General features: G+C 37.5%; 1 protein-coding gene across 1 annotated transcript in view; it reads left to right on the top strand.

Annotated features, from left to right (window-relative positions):
• LOC150083504 (transcription factor A, mitochondrial-like) overlaps positions 1-15348 on the top strand; it is a 75461-nt gene that overhangs the window by 45326 nt on the left and 14787 nt on the right. Inside the window, exon 4 of the mRNA XM_090377322.1 lies at positions 10835-10984. Within this exon, the coding sequence (XP_090233448.1) occupies positions 10835-10984 (150 nt within the window). The remainder of the gene's footprint in view (positions 1-10834; positions 10985-15348) is intronic.

Genomic DNA, 15348 nt, shown 5'->3' with positions numbered 1-15348 from the left:
TTTTTCTGTAGAAGGAATTTTATATGCCAAACAGTTTAATTTTTTAAGAAAAGGCTCTAAATAAAAGTACCCTGTTTTGATCTTTAACCCCTTTAAGAATCATTATTACTAAATAACATAATATTTTGTAAATAGGAAAAGATTGATTTTAAAAAATCCTTAATTTTTTATGATCATCAATTTTGTGTGTGGTTCTAATACAGTGGTTATTTGCCTTGAATTGCAGTTCCTGAGACAGTCTGGGCCAATGTGTTATAATAAATTAAAACTAACAAAGACTGAGAGTCTCAAAGAAGGAAACTAAGCTTGTTTTTGGGGCATTTTAAATACAGGTAGTTCTCAACTTTACGAGTTAATTCGTTCCCAGCGCGGGCTCGTAAAGAGAAAACTCATAAAGTGGGAATTTATTTCCCATAGGCATAATGTTAAAAATAGGGGTTACGTTCTCAACAATGAAATTAATTAGTTTATGTTTAAACAATGATTGATTTATGCAAAGAAATGAAAACGTAGCCTGTAAAATCAAGCAAATTATAATAATAAAGAAATTATTTATGACTTACAAATGTTAAAGAATGTTTATTCAAACATTCTTTAACATTTGTAAGTCATATCATCATCATCATCGATAAAATGCACACTTGTTGATCACTCATTTCTTGGCTCAGCACTCATTGGTTTGTTGCACAAGGAGTCGTCATCTTCAGAAATGCATCAAGAGGTGTTTGTTTCCAAGATAATCTTCTCTTTTCTTTATAAATTTCAATGGCATGCATAAGCATTTTTTAACAGAACACACAAATTGCAACTAACACAATTTGCGTGGAGTAACAAGTTTATGAAGCTTAAAAAAAAGGAAGGAAGAGAAGATTTTGAAATTTTATTTATGATTTTTATACGATTGAAGATTTCAGTAAAGGGGAAACACATTTCATCATAATAATAACGTAAAAAAACCACACAACTCCAGCTATTGGTATTTTTGCAAATGCAGTAACATCGAGTTTATAATTATATGCACTAACAGAAAAGCCCACTAAACCGGAAAGTGCAAATTGTTTTCTGGTCGTGACCTCCAGAAATGTGCTTTAGAAAAATATCACAAAGCCGTTCAAAATTGGTCCTTGTAACAGAACATATGATAACGATGAAAGTGTAGTACATTTTAATGATTTGAATTGGTAACTAATACAGTTTACACTATAAAAGCAACCCTTTAGAGAGTTATATAGCAAAAATTTCAGCTTCCAAGGTCATGGGTGACACTCAAGTCAAAGTGAACCCAATTTCGGCGAAGTCCGGACGGTCTATGACAGCCAAATCCTCTGCTTGCACCTTCACGATGGTGGGACTGTTAGTAATCCTGGGTATAACCTTCATGCACAAGTACATGGTGGGTGACCACCCAGGTGTGAACCAACGTAAGCAGGGGTCGAGGTGTGGCGCCCACACCACATGGAGGAATGCCGCCCCTCTATGTTACCAGGCAGTACTAGGTGGTAGATGACTCTCATCAACCGGTGAAATACCACCACTTTGCTTATTGGAGGCTTGAAGTGGTGGAACCCATGTTTAGTCTCTAGAGCTAAGTTCCGGCCAACCCTTCCCTATCTCTTCCATCATGCAGTATGATTGATGATTTTTGAGGTTATGATGAATGTCGTGGCGAGATCCAATATTCCTTACATTTCGAGGGTACAGCTCTAAAACGGTGTTCGCAGGCCGGCCGCTAGTTAGTACACCGGACTGAACCTATTGGTAACTCTCTAGGAAGCTTCCGGATCAGCTAGTGTATAATCTTGCTACCTCTACTCTGCCAGATAGTGACTGGAGGGAGTCCGAGTAGTGTGTATGCGGGGAGCATTGTCGAGGCCACGTTATGTCAAGGATCTGGGTATATTCTTACCACATGTATGCCATATCCAAAAATTTCATTACTTCATACAGCATGTCCCACCCACTTTTTCTTACTATTCAATACACCATGAATTGTCAAAATAATAGAGCAAGCTTATCTGCGAAAAGATCTAAACCTCCCAAGGACTTCCTAATTCATTTCACAAATATACGTGGTCTCAATTCTAATCTCAACGATGTCCATTTCCACTTGCAGTCTTCCAAACCCCCATGTACTTTTTCTGACTGAATCTCAGTTATCAGTTGATTCAACTACTGCTCATCTCAGATGTCCAAATTATTTGCTGTATGATTCCTTTTGCCTCAAAGGTGGTACTTGTGCATATGTCCGTTCTGATATTCCCTGTCAGAGACTTGGCAATTTGGAATCTCCTCTCTTTGATCTTCTCTGGCTTAAAATCTCTCTACCTCATGTGTAAAATTCATCTGTTGTCTCTACCGTTCTCCCAACTCCACTAATCACTTGGAGCTCTTTGACTTCCTCTCTTTGCAACTTGACTTTCTCCAGTCCAACTTTCCTAACAGTGAGGTAATTTTCCTTGGTGATTTTAACGTTCACAACTCCAGCTGGCTTCCGTTTTCTAGTCACACCGACCCAGCAGGTCGAGATGCTGAGGCTTTTGCAATTACTAATGACCTAGCACAGATTGTTCATTTACCTACAAGAATACCGGACAATCCTAATCATACAGCCAATACGCTTGATCTTTTTCTCACAAATAACCCTTCTAAGTACAAGGTTGAAGTGAGAGGTCCTTTAGGCACTTCAGATCACAACTTGGTGATTGCCTCTTCTCCAATGGAACCTTTATCTCATGGCTATTCCCAACCTCGTATTGTTTGGCATTACAAGAATGCAAAATGGGATGACCTGCGAGACGTCTTTTCTTCTTTTCCTTGGTCTGATTACTGTTTCAAAACTTCTGATGTCAACGTTTGCTCAGATCGTGTCAGTGAAATTATTCTTGCAGGAATGGAATCCTTTATCCCACACTCCACTTTAAAATCTCGTCCTTTATCTAAACCTTGGTTTTCCAATAAATGTGCTAAGGCTGTCCAAGAGAAGAACGTTGCATATCGTAATTGGCTTGTTTCTAATTCTTCAGTTTCATTTTCTGCCTACACCAAAGCTCGCAACAATTGTAAAGCAGTTATTAATCAGTCCCAACTAGAGTTTGAACAGGCTAAGAGTAGAAAACTTGCTTCTGGCCCTAATGGTAGCCGAGCATTCTGGTCTCTTGCCATAGCTATTGGCCGCAACTTTTGCCCATCTCTGCTCCCACCTCTGTCCAAACCAGATGGTTCTGTTGTCACTTCAGCCAAGGATAAAGCTGACCTGCTAGCATCCCATTTTTCTTCCAGCTCATGTATTAATGAACTTGGTAAAACACCTCCCACCATTCCCATCACGGTCCATTCAATGCCTCCTGTGGTCTTCCGTCAAAAGGATATCAGAAGGATTTTGATGAATCTTGATGCTAAGAGAGCTGCAGGTCCTGATGGTATTTCTCCACTTGTTCTCAAAACCTGTGCTCCTGAACTTACTCCTATTCTTTGCTGCCTTTTTTCACTTTCTTATTCCAAAGGTGTTTTTCCTTCTGCTTGGAAATTTGCTCATATCCAACCAGTTCCTAAAAAGGGTGACAAATCCCTCCCATCCAATTATCTTCCCATTGCAATTACTTCTACTCTTTCTAAAGTAATGGAGAAATCAATTAACCGCCAACTCTTAAGCTACTTAGAAACCTTCCGTCTGATCAACGATCGCCAGTATGGATTCCGTCAGTGTCGATCCACTGGTGATATTCTGGCTTATGTTACCCATTTATGGACTAATTCAATGGAAAGGTTCGGTGAAACACAAGTAGTTGCTCTTGACATCTCAAAGGCTTTTGATCGTGTTTGGCATAAAGGTCTTCTAAACAAGCTTCCATCTTATGGTTTGCCAACTGTTTTTAGTGATTGGTTATCCAGTTTTCTCTCTGATCGCTCACTGAGGGTGATGGTAGATGGCTCTCTGTCTTCTAACTTCTCCACTAATGCCGGTTTCCCCCAAGGTTCAGCTCTTTCCCCCACTCTTTTCCTCTTGTATATCAATGACCTTCTTCCATTGACTAGAAATCGTATCCATAGTTTTGCCGATGATAGCACATTGCATTCAACTTTCCATTTTGAGAAACCTTGTCCTGCTCAATCAGCTTCAAGTTCTCGAAAATCTGCTGCCAATTCCTTAAATGCCGATCTTCAGGTAATTCTCCAGTGGGGCAAAGACAACTTAGTTGATTTCAACCCTTCTAAAACTCAATCTTGTCTTATATCTCGCAAAGAGGATTCTTCTGGTCCTATGCTTATCTTTAGTGACACTCCGATTTCTAGGCAAAATGATATATCTCTTTTGGGGATTACCCTGACTTCTAATCTCTCTTGGCACAAGCACATTACAAATATTGCTTCCTCTGCATCTAAAAAACTTGGTTTTCTCTTTCGCTCTCGGCGTTACTTTTCTCCCAGACAGCTGCTCACTCTGTATAAATCGCAAATCCGCCCTGCCATGGAATATTGTTCCCACATCTGGGGTGGTGCCCCCAAAACCTCTCTCAGGCTTCTTGATTCCATTCAGAAGAGGGCAGTTAGGTTAATTAATGATTCATCTCTAACAGAGTCTCTCCACTCGCTTTCTCATAGACGTACTGTTTCTGCTGCATGCCTCTTCTACAGATACTTCCATGGGCACTGTTCTTCTGAATTGGCTTCTATAATTCCCTCTCTCTCTTTCAAAACAGTCCGAACACGTGCCGCCACCAGCCAACATCCATTTACTGTCCAACTTCAAACCCACAGAACCAACTTTTCATCTTCCTCATTTATTCATTCAACTGCTGTTTTCTGGAACAACCTTCCTTCATACGTATTTCCTGAAAATTACAATCTACAGAAGTTCAAGTCCAATATCAACAAATATCTTCTTTCGTCTTCTCAACCTCCAACCCAAGCACGGTACTAAGTACTATAGGTTATAATATCTCTCGTGTTTGGGGTTCTCATAAAAAAAAAAAAAAAATGGAACGAATTAACAAAAAAATGTGTTAAGTTCACATTGGGATATTTTCATGATACAATGGTGTCTCTGGAACGGATTATTATTGTAATGTGGGGTGCAATGTATTGTATAGCTATGAGCATGGTTTGAAATGCGGTATTTATGAATGTTTAACTTTTTTTTTTTTGCAAATGTTCATATTTAATGAATAAAAAATTAGCCTGTATACATTTTGTTACTAAAAGTATTGGGATTTTAATGAATAAATATGTTTTATGTAAATTGTTTGGTTATGAATGTTCAGAATCTCTGCTGGAAACATATTTAATCGGAAGAAGGCTGTTAAGCAAGTTAAAGTTGAACACTGGCCGGGGGGGGAGAGATGCTGCATGTTTTCACAAAGAAATTTCTGAATAATTTAATAATTTAAATAACATAGTGTTATGTAAATATTATGGTCATGCCCTGAGTTTCCAGAGAATTATCATGGAAGTCTAGGAACGAACAGGGAGAATGTAGAGCATTTTGTTAATTGGAGGTTCTATGGAGGAACTAGTGCACTCAAAAATTTCATCACAAAAATAAGTTGTGCATCAATGTAATATTAATGCATGGCTTAACGTACATTATAATACTAGGAAAAACTGGCATTTGAAGGAATATTCACTATTTATATATCTCTTAATTCAGTTCATCAACTTATAGATCAGAATAGCAGAGAATATATTTGGTTTCAGCTTCTGTATATGCAAATTGAACAACTGTCACTAACAGATATGTTTTTCTTCCGACTTTCACAACTATTTTTTTTTTTTTTGCCTCAGTCTATATATACTGCCCCACTATTAATATCCAGACACTCCTCCATTGATAGTTGTTTACAACCTGCCCAAGCACCACATATCAGACACAACTATAAATATGTTCATAGGCCTCAGAGGAGACACTAGTATGATTGTGAATACAAAATGCTACAATTGGAGTTAACAGACATCCAGCACTGAATGATAATAGGGTGCCACATAGGCAGTCAGTCTGTATGTGACATTTCACTGGCACTGAAGATCCCTAGATCAGTGATTGGTGATGAGATTTGCAAATGTGACTGGTGCTGAAACTGTCACAAAACAACCTGGAAAACTTCTGAAGCTGACAGAACATGACAGGAGAGATCTGCAAAGAATTGTGCACTTGGAACACAGGTTGACATTGCAGCATACACCCACACAGACCCTCAGTGAGATGGTTGAGAAGACACATGTCAGCACCAGTACTGTGCACAGGATGCTGAATGATATAGATTATGATGGTCATTGCAGTCTACAAGCCCTGACTAATGCCAGATGCTGTCTAACTTGGTATGAAGTATGCCATCTTTGGGCTTGCAGACCAATGGAAAGGTGTTTTGGAGTGACAAGTTATGGTACATAGTCTTCCAGCTCGACAGTCATACCTGGGTGTTGCTGATGTCCAGAGAAAGCTAACTGATGGACTGTATCATCTTGACAAAAGTTTGGCAGAGACAGTGTGATGATTTGGGACTGTTTTTCATGGTTTGGCTAGATTGGTTGGACCATTGGTTGTTTTGGACAAAACCATGAATACTGAGGTTTCTCTGGACATCCTGGACAATAATGTATTAGACTATGTTGTGCCAGCACATTGGGGAAGGGCCATAGTTTTTCAGCAGGATCACACTCCATGTCATGCTACTTGGCTTGTGATGAACTGGTTTGAGAACGAGTGTTGTAAAAATTGAACTGGCCAGCCCAGAGCCCTGACCTCAGTCATATAGTGAACCTCTGGGATGAACTGGATCATTGGGTGCATGTGGATAGACTGCTGAAAAAAGAGAACTGAACTGCTTGCTGCTTTGAAAGTTGAATGGTAGAAAATATTGGATATTTACAAAAAATGATCTACGTGTTCCAGGTGTTATGGTATCTGTTCGTTGTGCTGCATTTGGCTGTTAAAGATGTTCTGAAATGTGATGAATTGAAACTTCCCTTGGCTAAAGCCTCTCTTGCTATTACTATTCAAATTACTTGCTCAGGAACAACCTGGAAAACCCAATATGGAAGATAATGATACTGAAGATATCGAAGGATCTGAGACTTAGACTCTAGTGATACAAATGTATGTAAAAAAAATTTCCATGATCTATATGTTCAGGGTATTATGGTATCTGTTCATTGTGCTGCAGATTCATTGGCTGTTTAAAGAAGTTCTGAAACATGATGAATAGAAACTTCCCTTGGCTAAAGCATGAGCAGTGGTGAAAAAGCTGCAAACCCCTTCTATCCTTATACACATTAAAAGAGAAAAGAGGTGCCTCTGTAGCCGGGTGGGCAGGAGCAGCAGTGCGTAGCACATGCTTCTTGATTAGACTGGGGTTTAAACCTGTGACCATCAAATACAGAGAATGCGGAAAGGTCAGGGAATGACCACCGCATATCCCCGGAGCAATATGGCCTTAGTTGCCAATGCTCCTAAAAACTAAATAACAAACTAACAAAAGAGAAAAGTGTAGGAAACTAATGCTAGACTGCAAAACCAGATGGAATTCCACTGTTAATATGTTAGAGCGTCTTGTGGAGCTAAAACAATTTTGCATCGATTTATCTGTGCCCATAAAGGAATTGCATTTGTCAGCCAGTGTGTGCCAAAAGATTGAAAATATAGAAGTTTTGGAACTCATTAGGGTAGCATGTGAAGTGCTACAGTCAGAGCAGCTCACGATGACTGATTTTTACTACACATGGATGAAATGTAAAATGGAAGTTTTATTATTATTAGCTATATGGTGCAAGGAAGCCTGAGGCTTATACTGCACCAGCCAAAAAAAAAAATTCCCAGAGTTACCCTAAGAGAGAGACAAAGGTAGAAGGGAATCGCCAAGAAAGAGAAGAATGATGATATCCAATTCACCCTGGAGGGGAAGTTAGAAAAATTGAAAATGAATTGTCATCTTTTTTTGGTAATCCCTCTCATGCTACGAGAAGTAAATTTGATGGAAAGCGAGACTTTTTTAGCTTGTACATATCTGGACCCCAGGTACCAAATACTAGATAATATCCAAAAACAGAAAGCTAAGGAACATTTATGTGACATTTATGATAGCTTGTGTCAGCTACAGTTTACAGAAAAAAATCCTGAAACGAAAAAGTTCAGATCAAATTGCACGTATTACTGTAACAGGTGAAACCATGGATGACATCGAAAAGCTATTATTTGAAAAAGAAATGAAAAAGAGACATAGTGGAAACAAAGAAATTCGACTTAATGGCTCATCTGAACAATTTTGACGATATCAAAAGGGTACCAACAAAAACAAGCGTCTTAGAATATTGGAAAGCAAAAGAGTTCGGTCACCCAGAGCTTTATCAGCTAGCCAAAGTAATCTTTGCAGTTCCTACCACACAAGCAAGTGTAGAAAGATGCTTTTCGACATTAAAGATCATTTTGGCTGATAAGAGTTGTTTAGGCTCAAGGTTAATGGAGGACATTTTATTTTTGAAATTAAATAATTAATTTAAAATTATCTATATAATCTGTTGTTTTTAAGATTTCATGATCAATTTTCAAAGTAAAATTATTTTGATACATTAATTCCTTATGTCCATTATCTGAGTAACTAATAATATTTCGCTTGTAATTCATGTTTGTTTCTTCTGTTCTTAAAGTTTTATTGTGATTATTTTCTGTGATTTTTTTTATATTGTCTGGAAATATCTGCCCTACTTAGTATTATCAAATTATATTAAAAATTTTGTTTGAATAATTGTTTTCTTTCCAAATTAAACGTTCTCTTTTATATGTTTGAGTACTGAAAAGGAGAAGAGATTAATATTCAGAGTTAATGTTTTGGTAATTTCTGCTCCTTTTTCAATCAGATTTAAAATGATTAACATGCCATTTTATTACTTGTCAAATATATTATTAATATAATTTACTTTTATTTAAAATAAGATTTTATAGTAATATTTTATTATAATGCGATATTATTAATGTCATTAATGATAGTAATAATATCTAAGAAATATTATTACTAAGAAACTATATGAATTATTTCAAATGATATACTTGACCAAACCAAACCGCAAACCACACCAAGCCACTGGTCAAAATCGCCTTTTGAACCAGACCGCGAACCGAACCAATCCAAAATTTTAGGTGGTTTGCAGCTCTGGCTTGAACCCTGGTCTACTCGGAGTGTGTGCTACTACACTCCCACTCCTGACCACTTGGCTATGGACCCATAACAATAACTTGCACGTAATAATGCATGTGGGGCAAATGATAAGTAAATAAGGCACTTGAGGCTCATCATCCCACATGTTTTATTTACTTTTAGCTTCAGCAATTTCTCTTCTACTTTCCTCTCAGTTATAACAAAATCACTTAGCTCCCAGTTATAAATTTGTGTTCTGGTGTTCCCACACTTAAAAACTGCTTCTTCATGCATGAATGTAGTACAGATTATTTATCTAGTTTGTCAGCAACCTGAACAGGATCATTAATAGTTATGCCATTCATATCTAATGGGCCAGTGTTGTTCATTCCTTTCCTTTTATTGTTATTATTTCCTTCTGTCATAAGCAAAGAATTCTTTTCTGCTTTTCTTTTCATTCTTAGTCAAAGATTTCTCATAATCTACCTTACCTTGCATAACCTCCTTAATGACCTGATTGCAGACTAGTTTGTACTTGCTGTACAACTCCATATTCCCTGCTAATATATATCCATCGCATTTTTCTTTTTTGCCCCACACGTCTGATCTGTTCAACTGACATCCATTTAGGTCTAAGCATTGAACTGTACTTTTTAGTCGGTATAAAAAGCTTAGTAGCTTCTATGATTACTTCCCTGAATGCTTCCTGTTTAGAATTTGCAGTTGGTTCCACTGAAAGGAATTTAAAAATTGCCTACAACCAGTGTAGTTGCCTTGATCACTGTCACCTTGTGGTTCCTTTATTTGGATATTTGTAATATCCACGTTGAGTCACTGCTGATAGCCAGATTGAGAGTATTGCTTTCTCTTGTCCCTCTAACATACAGTAATCCAATAAATCCTGAAAACCTCTGCTGCCGTGTGAGTGACCAACCCTCTAGTTCCAGTCCATATCTGGAAAGTTAAAATCCCCCATTATAAGTCATTCTGATCTGCTGGCCCACTCTACCTGCCTGTGTAGTTATTATACCCATCATAGTCCTTTGGCATATAGCAGACTCCTATTCTCATTTTATTTTTCCAAGTGCTTACGTCACTCCAAACTAACTTAACATTACATTGGCAATCCACATAATCTGGGTGCATTACCTTAGATTCTGTGCTTGATAGCTCATTGTGCTTAACCTCCTCATGCTCTTTACAGTGATCATATAAGGGTCCTTTTGGCTGTATCATTCCAACTAAAAGTGGTTTTGCAAAGAGACAATAAACAAAACATTACAAAATGTTGATTTTTAAGAGAACTGCCATCAGCAGTTCTCTCCCAGACCAATTAATGGTAGGGAAATGTAAACTATGTGTGCAATTAACCAGAAACAGATAAGCACAACACCTGTTTGAAGAATTGTGGTCATTTTATACATTTGAATAATTTAAAACTGGCCGAATAGTCGTATTTCCATATTATCTGAAATGACTTTTTAATGTATATATATGTTTGTACTCGTGAAGGGGTTAATAAATATCAGAAAATACTATAAAGGATCCTTTTCTAAACTGGTCCTTCTTTATAACTGAAATCAGCTCAGTTATAAAGAATGACCTTACTGTTATAAATCTGAATTATTTTTGTATTCTATTGGTTCTTATGATGTCTTGAATTATTTCATTAATTATTGAATTTCAATGGCTTGTTCAATTTTAAGGGATATGAGGAACTCTACCAACAAAAGGCAAAAGAATACAGTGAAGAACTGAAGACATACCTTAATATGCTGACTGAGGAACAGAAAAATGCACTTCAAAAAAACAAAAAAGAGATCAGAGTAAAAAATCAAGAACGCCGCCTGCGAAATGTTCGTATCATTTAATTTTTCATATTCTTTGATATACTTTTTAGGTTATTTATAATCTAAAACAATCATTCTAAAAGACCCAAATGTAACATTTAATGAAAATACATCCACTAAGGGTTGAGTTTTTACATGCAAACAGACAAACAAAGAAATAATATTGCCAGGTTTTTATTGTTCTGATTTTAATGAAATTTGGGATAGCTCACCAACTCTTTCTAAAAGAGTCAAATATAAAATTGCATAAAAATCAACCCACTAGGGGTCAAATTATTACTTGCAGATAGATGGATGGACAGATGGTAAATTGCATATATGCTAACGTACATAAAATATAATTACTATAGGACATTACATGGGAGCTTTTGAAGTATTTTAAATGAAGTAACACTTAATCCATGTATTGGTAACAAAAGTTTTGTTTTATTTAAATATGCTATAAAGTATACAGCTCTTGTATACTTATGCTATAAAGTATACAGCACTCTCAATTTACTGATTTATGGGCTACATTTCAGATCCTTTGTGGAACCATTCTTCAGCCCAAATGGAGTGGGGGTAAAATTAATGAAATATATATTTGTTAATATACAAGGTTAAGTAACTATTTACAGATTGAAGGCTTCATCTTAATTAAATGACATATGCAAATGAAATGAAGGTACTGGAGAGAACGTCATATATTCAATATTGAAATAACTAAATTATAGTAAAGTAACTATTTACAGATTGAAGGCTTCATCTTAATTAAATGACATATGCAAACGAAATGAAGGTACTGGAGAGAACGTCATATATTCAATATTGAAATAACTAAATTATATGACTAAATGACATTTTCTCTAATAACTTAATTAATCAGAATGTACCTTCATTTGTATATGTCATTTGATCAGAATAAAGCCTTCATTCTGTAAATAGTTAACTTACCTTTGTATATTAACAAGTATATATTTTCACTACCCACTTTAGCCAAGAAAGGTACTTGTAAACAATGTGTGTCATCATTTTTGGTGGTTCAAAGCACCCTAAAGTTCATGTCTCTTTTTGGCCAGTAACAGTGCTCTTAAAGTCACACAGTTGTATTTATCAGCACTCTGAGTCTGTCTCTTGTGTATTCTGCCTTTTCAATGCAAACATCTCTCTGATTTTCATAATTTTTTTGTTTGTGTAAATTCCTCTCTCTCTCTCTCTCTCTCTCTCTGATTTTACTAAATTAAATCAATAGTCATGGCCCCAAAAGTGAGAATAAAAGAAAACAAAAACAAGAAATTATTTCACAGTAAAAATGGTATTAAAACAAAAAGATCATTATGCAATGATTTTTTTGCTAAAGGTAAGACATTTTTTGTCAGTTTACTATATTAATTACATATACACTGAAAGGACAGAATTCATGGGGTTCCTGGGCAACACGACGTTGTCACCCCTCTCGCTAATGGATCAACCCACCGCTTGGCAGGTATATAGGTACACTGCATTCGAGTAGATTCAATGTCAGTATGGATAAACATTGTGAGTTAACCGACTTTGAAACAGGGATGATAGTAGGTGCCTGTTGCATGGGTCACTCTCTCGTGTAGGTGGTACAGAAATTGTACTATCCCTGTTCGACAGTATCAAGGGTGTATCGGGAATACGCCATTTCCCGAATAACATCTCATCGTGGACAGCACTGTGGATGGAGAAAGGTGGTGGGTGAACATGGCCATCGACGTCTGTCTCGCATTTTTTCAGCCAACTGGAGTGACAGTGGCACAAATCACTGACGACTTAAACGAGGGAGGTACTGGAATCGTCTTCACCAAGACCATCAGGTGATCATTAGCTGCAATAGGTTATGGGAGCTGCCAACCCATCAGTTCCATTGCTAACACCATGGCACAGGACTCTACACCCCAACTCGATGAAAGAATATTGACACTGGACCTTGGATGATTGGAGACGGGTCTCCCGGTCCAGTGAGTCCTGTTTCCAGTTAAGTTAGTCATTACGTATCTGTAATATATCAGTTGTGTTTTTGTTGTTTCTCTTGTGCCTCCTTCATGTGCTTATCGTTATGTGTAAATACCTGTGTAATTAAAAGTGCATGGCTGGATTACTAAGTATTTCTAGTACCCTTTTACCTTATTGTTAAATTTATCATTCTCCTTCAAATACAGGTAGACTCCAATTTACGCTGGGGTTACGTTCCACCTCCTCAGGGTTGTTAGCAGAAGTGGCATAAATTGAGAAAGAATTATAATGTATTTAAATGAGATAGGTTCCTTCACTACAAAAATTGAACCACAAGAGTTAATATAAGTGTTTTTTATATTAAATATTTGTGGTTATTTTATAATTATGAGATATAAATATTTATAGATAAAATATAAGTAATACAATAGAAATTTTAACTTAGTACTTCGTTCCTGTAGAGTCATTTTTTGAGTATGTAGTAATGCCACTGTCTGCTTCCCTTATTGATGTTCTGTGGAAGTGGCATAATGGGGCGGCATTAATGGGATAGGCCTGATGGAGGTTCGACCGGTTCTGTAGGTTCTTTGACCTTAGAAAAGAACAGCAGTGATGTCTGATTGGTCTTTCTCTCTTCTGACATATTGCAGTAGGGCTTCAATATGTTAGTAATAGCTCTTTGGATGGAAAGGTGGTGGGTGAACATGGCCATCGACGTCTGTCTCGCATTTTTTCAGCCAACTGGCATTCCCAGTCTAGGTCATTATCACATAATAGTTTCACAGCTTGTTTATATTTGTGCCAAAGCTGATTGAAGTGTCTTTGTGTTGAGGGTCTTAATTGGCACAGTCTCCTGCTCTTCCTCCTCAGAATCCTGTTTAGCCAGTTGTGCAGCCAGCTCCTCCAAGTCCTCCTTTGAAAGAGGCTTACCATGGCTTTGCAGCAATTCACTGATGCCATCAATGTCAACCTTGTCAAGGCCAACATTCTCAGCCATCCGAGTGACATCCTCAGCTACTGCTAAAACTAGCTCAAACTCAAGAAAGTAATTAAACTTAGCAATAGAAACTGTCAGGCCACAATTTCCTCCAAATGCCATTCATGCATGATTGCGACACTTTTTTCCAGGCTGCAGCAGTGTTACTTAATGGCCTTAAAGATGTTGTAGGACCTCCAATAGTCCCTCACAGTCACTGAGTTAGATGCCCTCACTGCCTCAACAATACCTTTGGAGGTTGCACATAAATAGTACGCTTTGAAGGTTGCAATAATGCCCTAATCCATTGGCTGCAACAGTGAGGTGGTGTTGGGCTGCAAATAAACAATCTTCACATTCAGAACACTGTTAGGGATATCTTTAAGGTTGGCTGGATGTTCTGGAGCATTGTCAAGGACTAAAACATCGTTTTTGGGCAAGTTATTTGCTGCACAAAATTGGGCCACCTCTGGACAAAAGTATGAAGTGTACCATTCACTAAAAAGGGTCTGGGTCACCCATGCCTTCTTATTAGAATGCCAGAAAACAGGAAGTCAAGTCTTCACATTTCCATTCATGACATGTGGATTCACTGAATGGTACACCAACATCAGCTTTAACTTAAAAGTGCCTGATGCATTACCACCCAGAAGTAATGTAAGCCAATCTTTTTCAGCCTTAAAACCAGGGGCAGACCTCTCTTCACAGGCTACGCACATCCTACCAGGCATCTTCCAGTACAGCCCCTTTTCATCAACGTTAAAGACCAAGTCTGGAGTGTAGCAGCCTTCATCCATTAACTTTTGGAATATGGGAAAATATTCCTCAGCACCTGCAGTGTCGGCACTAGCCGCCTCACTAGTAATTTTTACATTGTGAATTTTGATCTGGTGCTCCTGCTAGCCGAAAATGATTCAGTCCTCCCAATTCCTCATTAATTTCATTGAACAAGCTCCTAGCCTTGTCCATAACCACTGTCTGTGTTACAGGAATTTATTTTGGTTCATATAGTCTATCCACGGCACTAATAACTTCTCCATATTCTCCATTGTCTCACTCCTTGAATAAGTTGTTCTAGAAATGCTTACATTAATAATTCCTGTATGTGACTGCTTGATCTTCTTTGCATTATTCATAATGGTCGTAACAGTAGAAGGTACTAAATTTAAAGTCTTGCACTCCTTCGAACGCCGCTCACCGGATTCCATATGATGAATAATGTTCATTTTCACTTCAGTCATTAGAGATTTGCAGCTTTTTTTAACATGTGCAGTCACAGATTCACCACTACGTTTAGTTTATTTAAAATAATAAGGCACTTACGAGCACAGGAAATTATTAAAATTTAAGGCACAGCTCACAACATGTGCACACTGGTGAATGAGCAGAAAGCAACTGCCATCGACACTAGCACTGCCTAGATACCCACTTCCTG

Source organism: Mastigoproctus giganteus, chromosome 7 (genome assembly GCF_048544385.1).
Source record: "Mastigoproctus giganteus isolate SK-2022 chromosome 7, ASM4854438v1, whole genome shotgun sequence".
Classification (NCBI taxonomy): Eukaryota; Metazoa; Arthropoda; class Arachnida; order Uropygi; family Thelyphonidae; genus Mastigoproctus; species Mastigoproctus giganteus.
The sequence above is the reverse complement of the archived record's forward strand: the minus strand, read 5'-3'. Positions and strand labels throughout refer to the sequence as shown.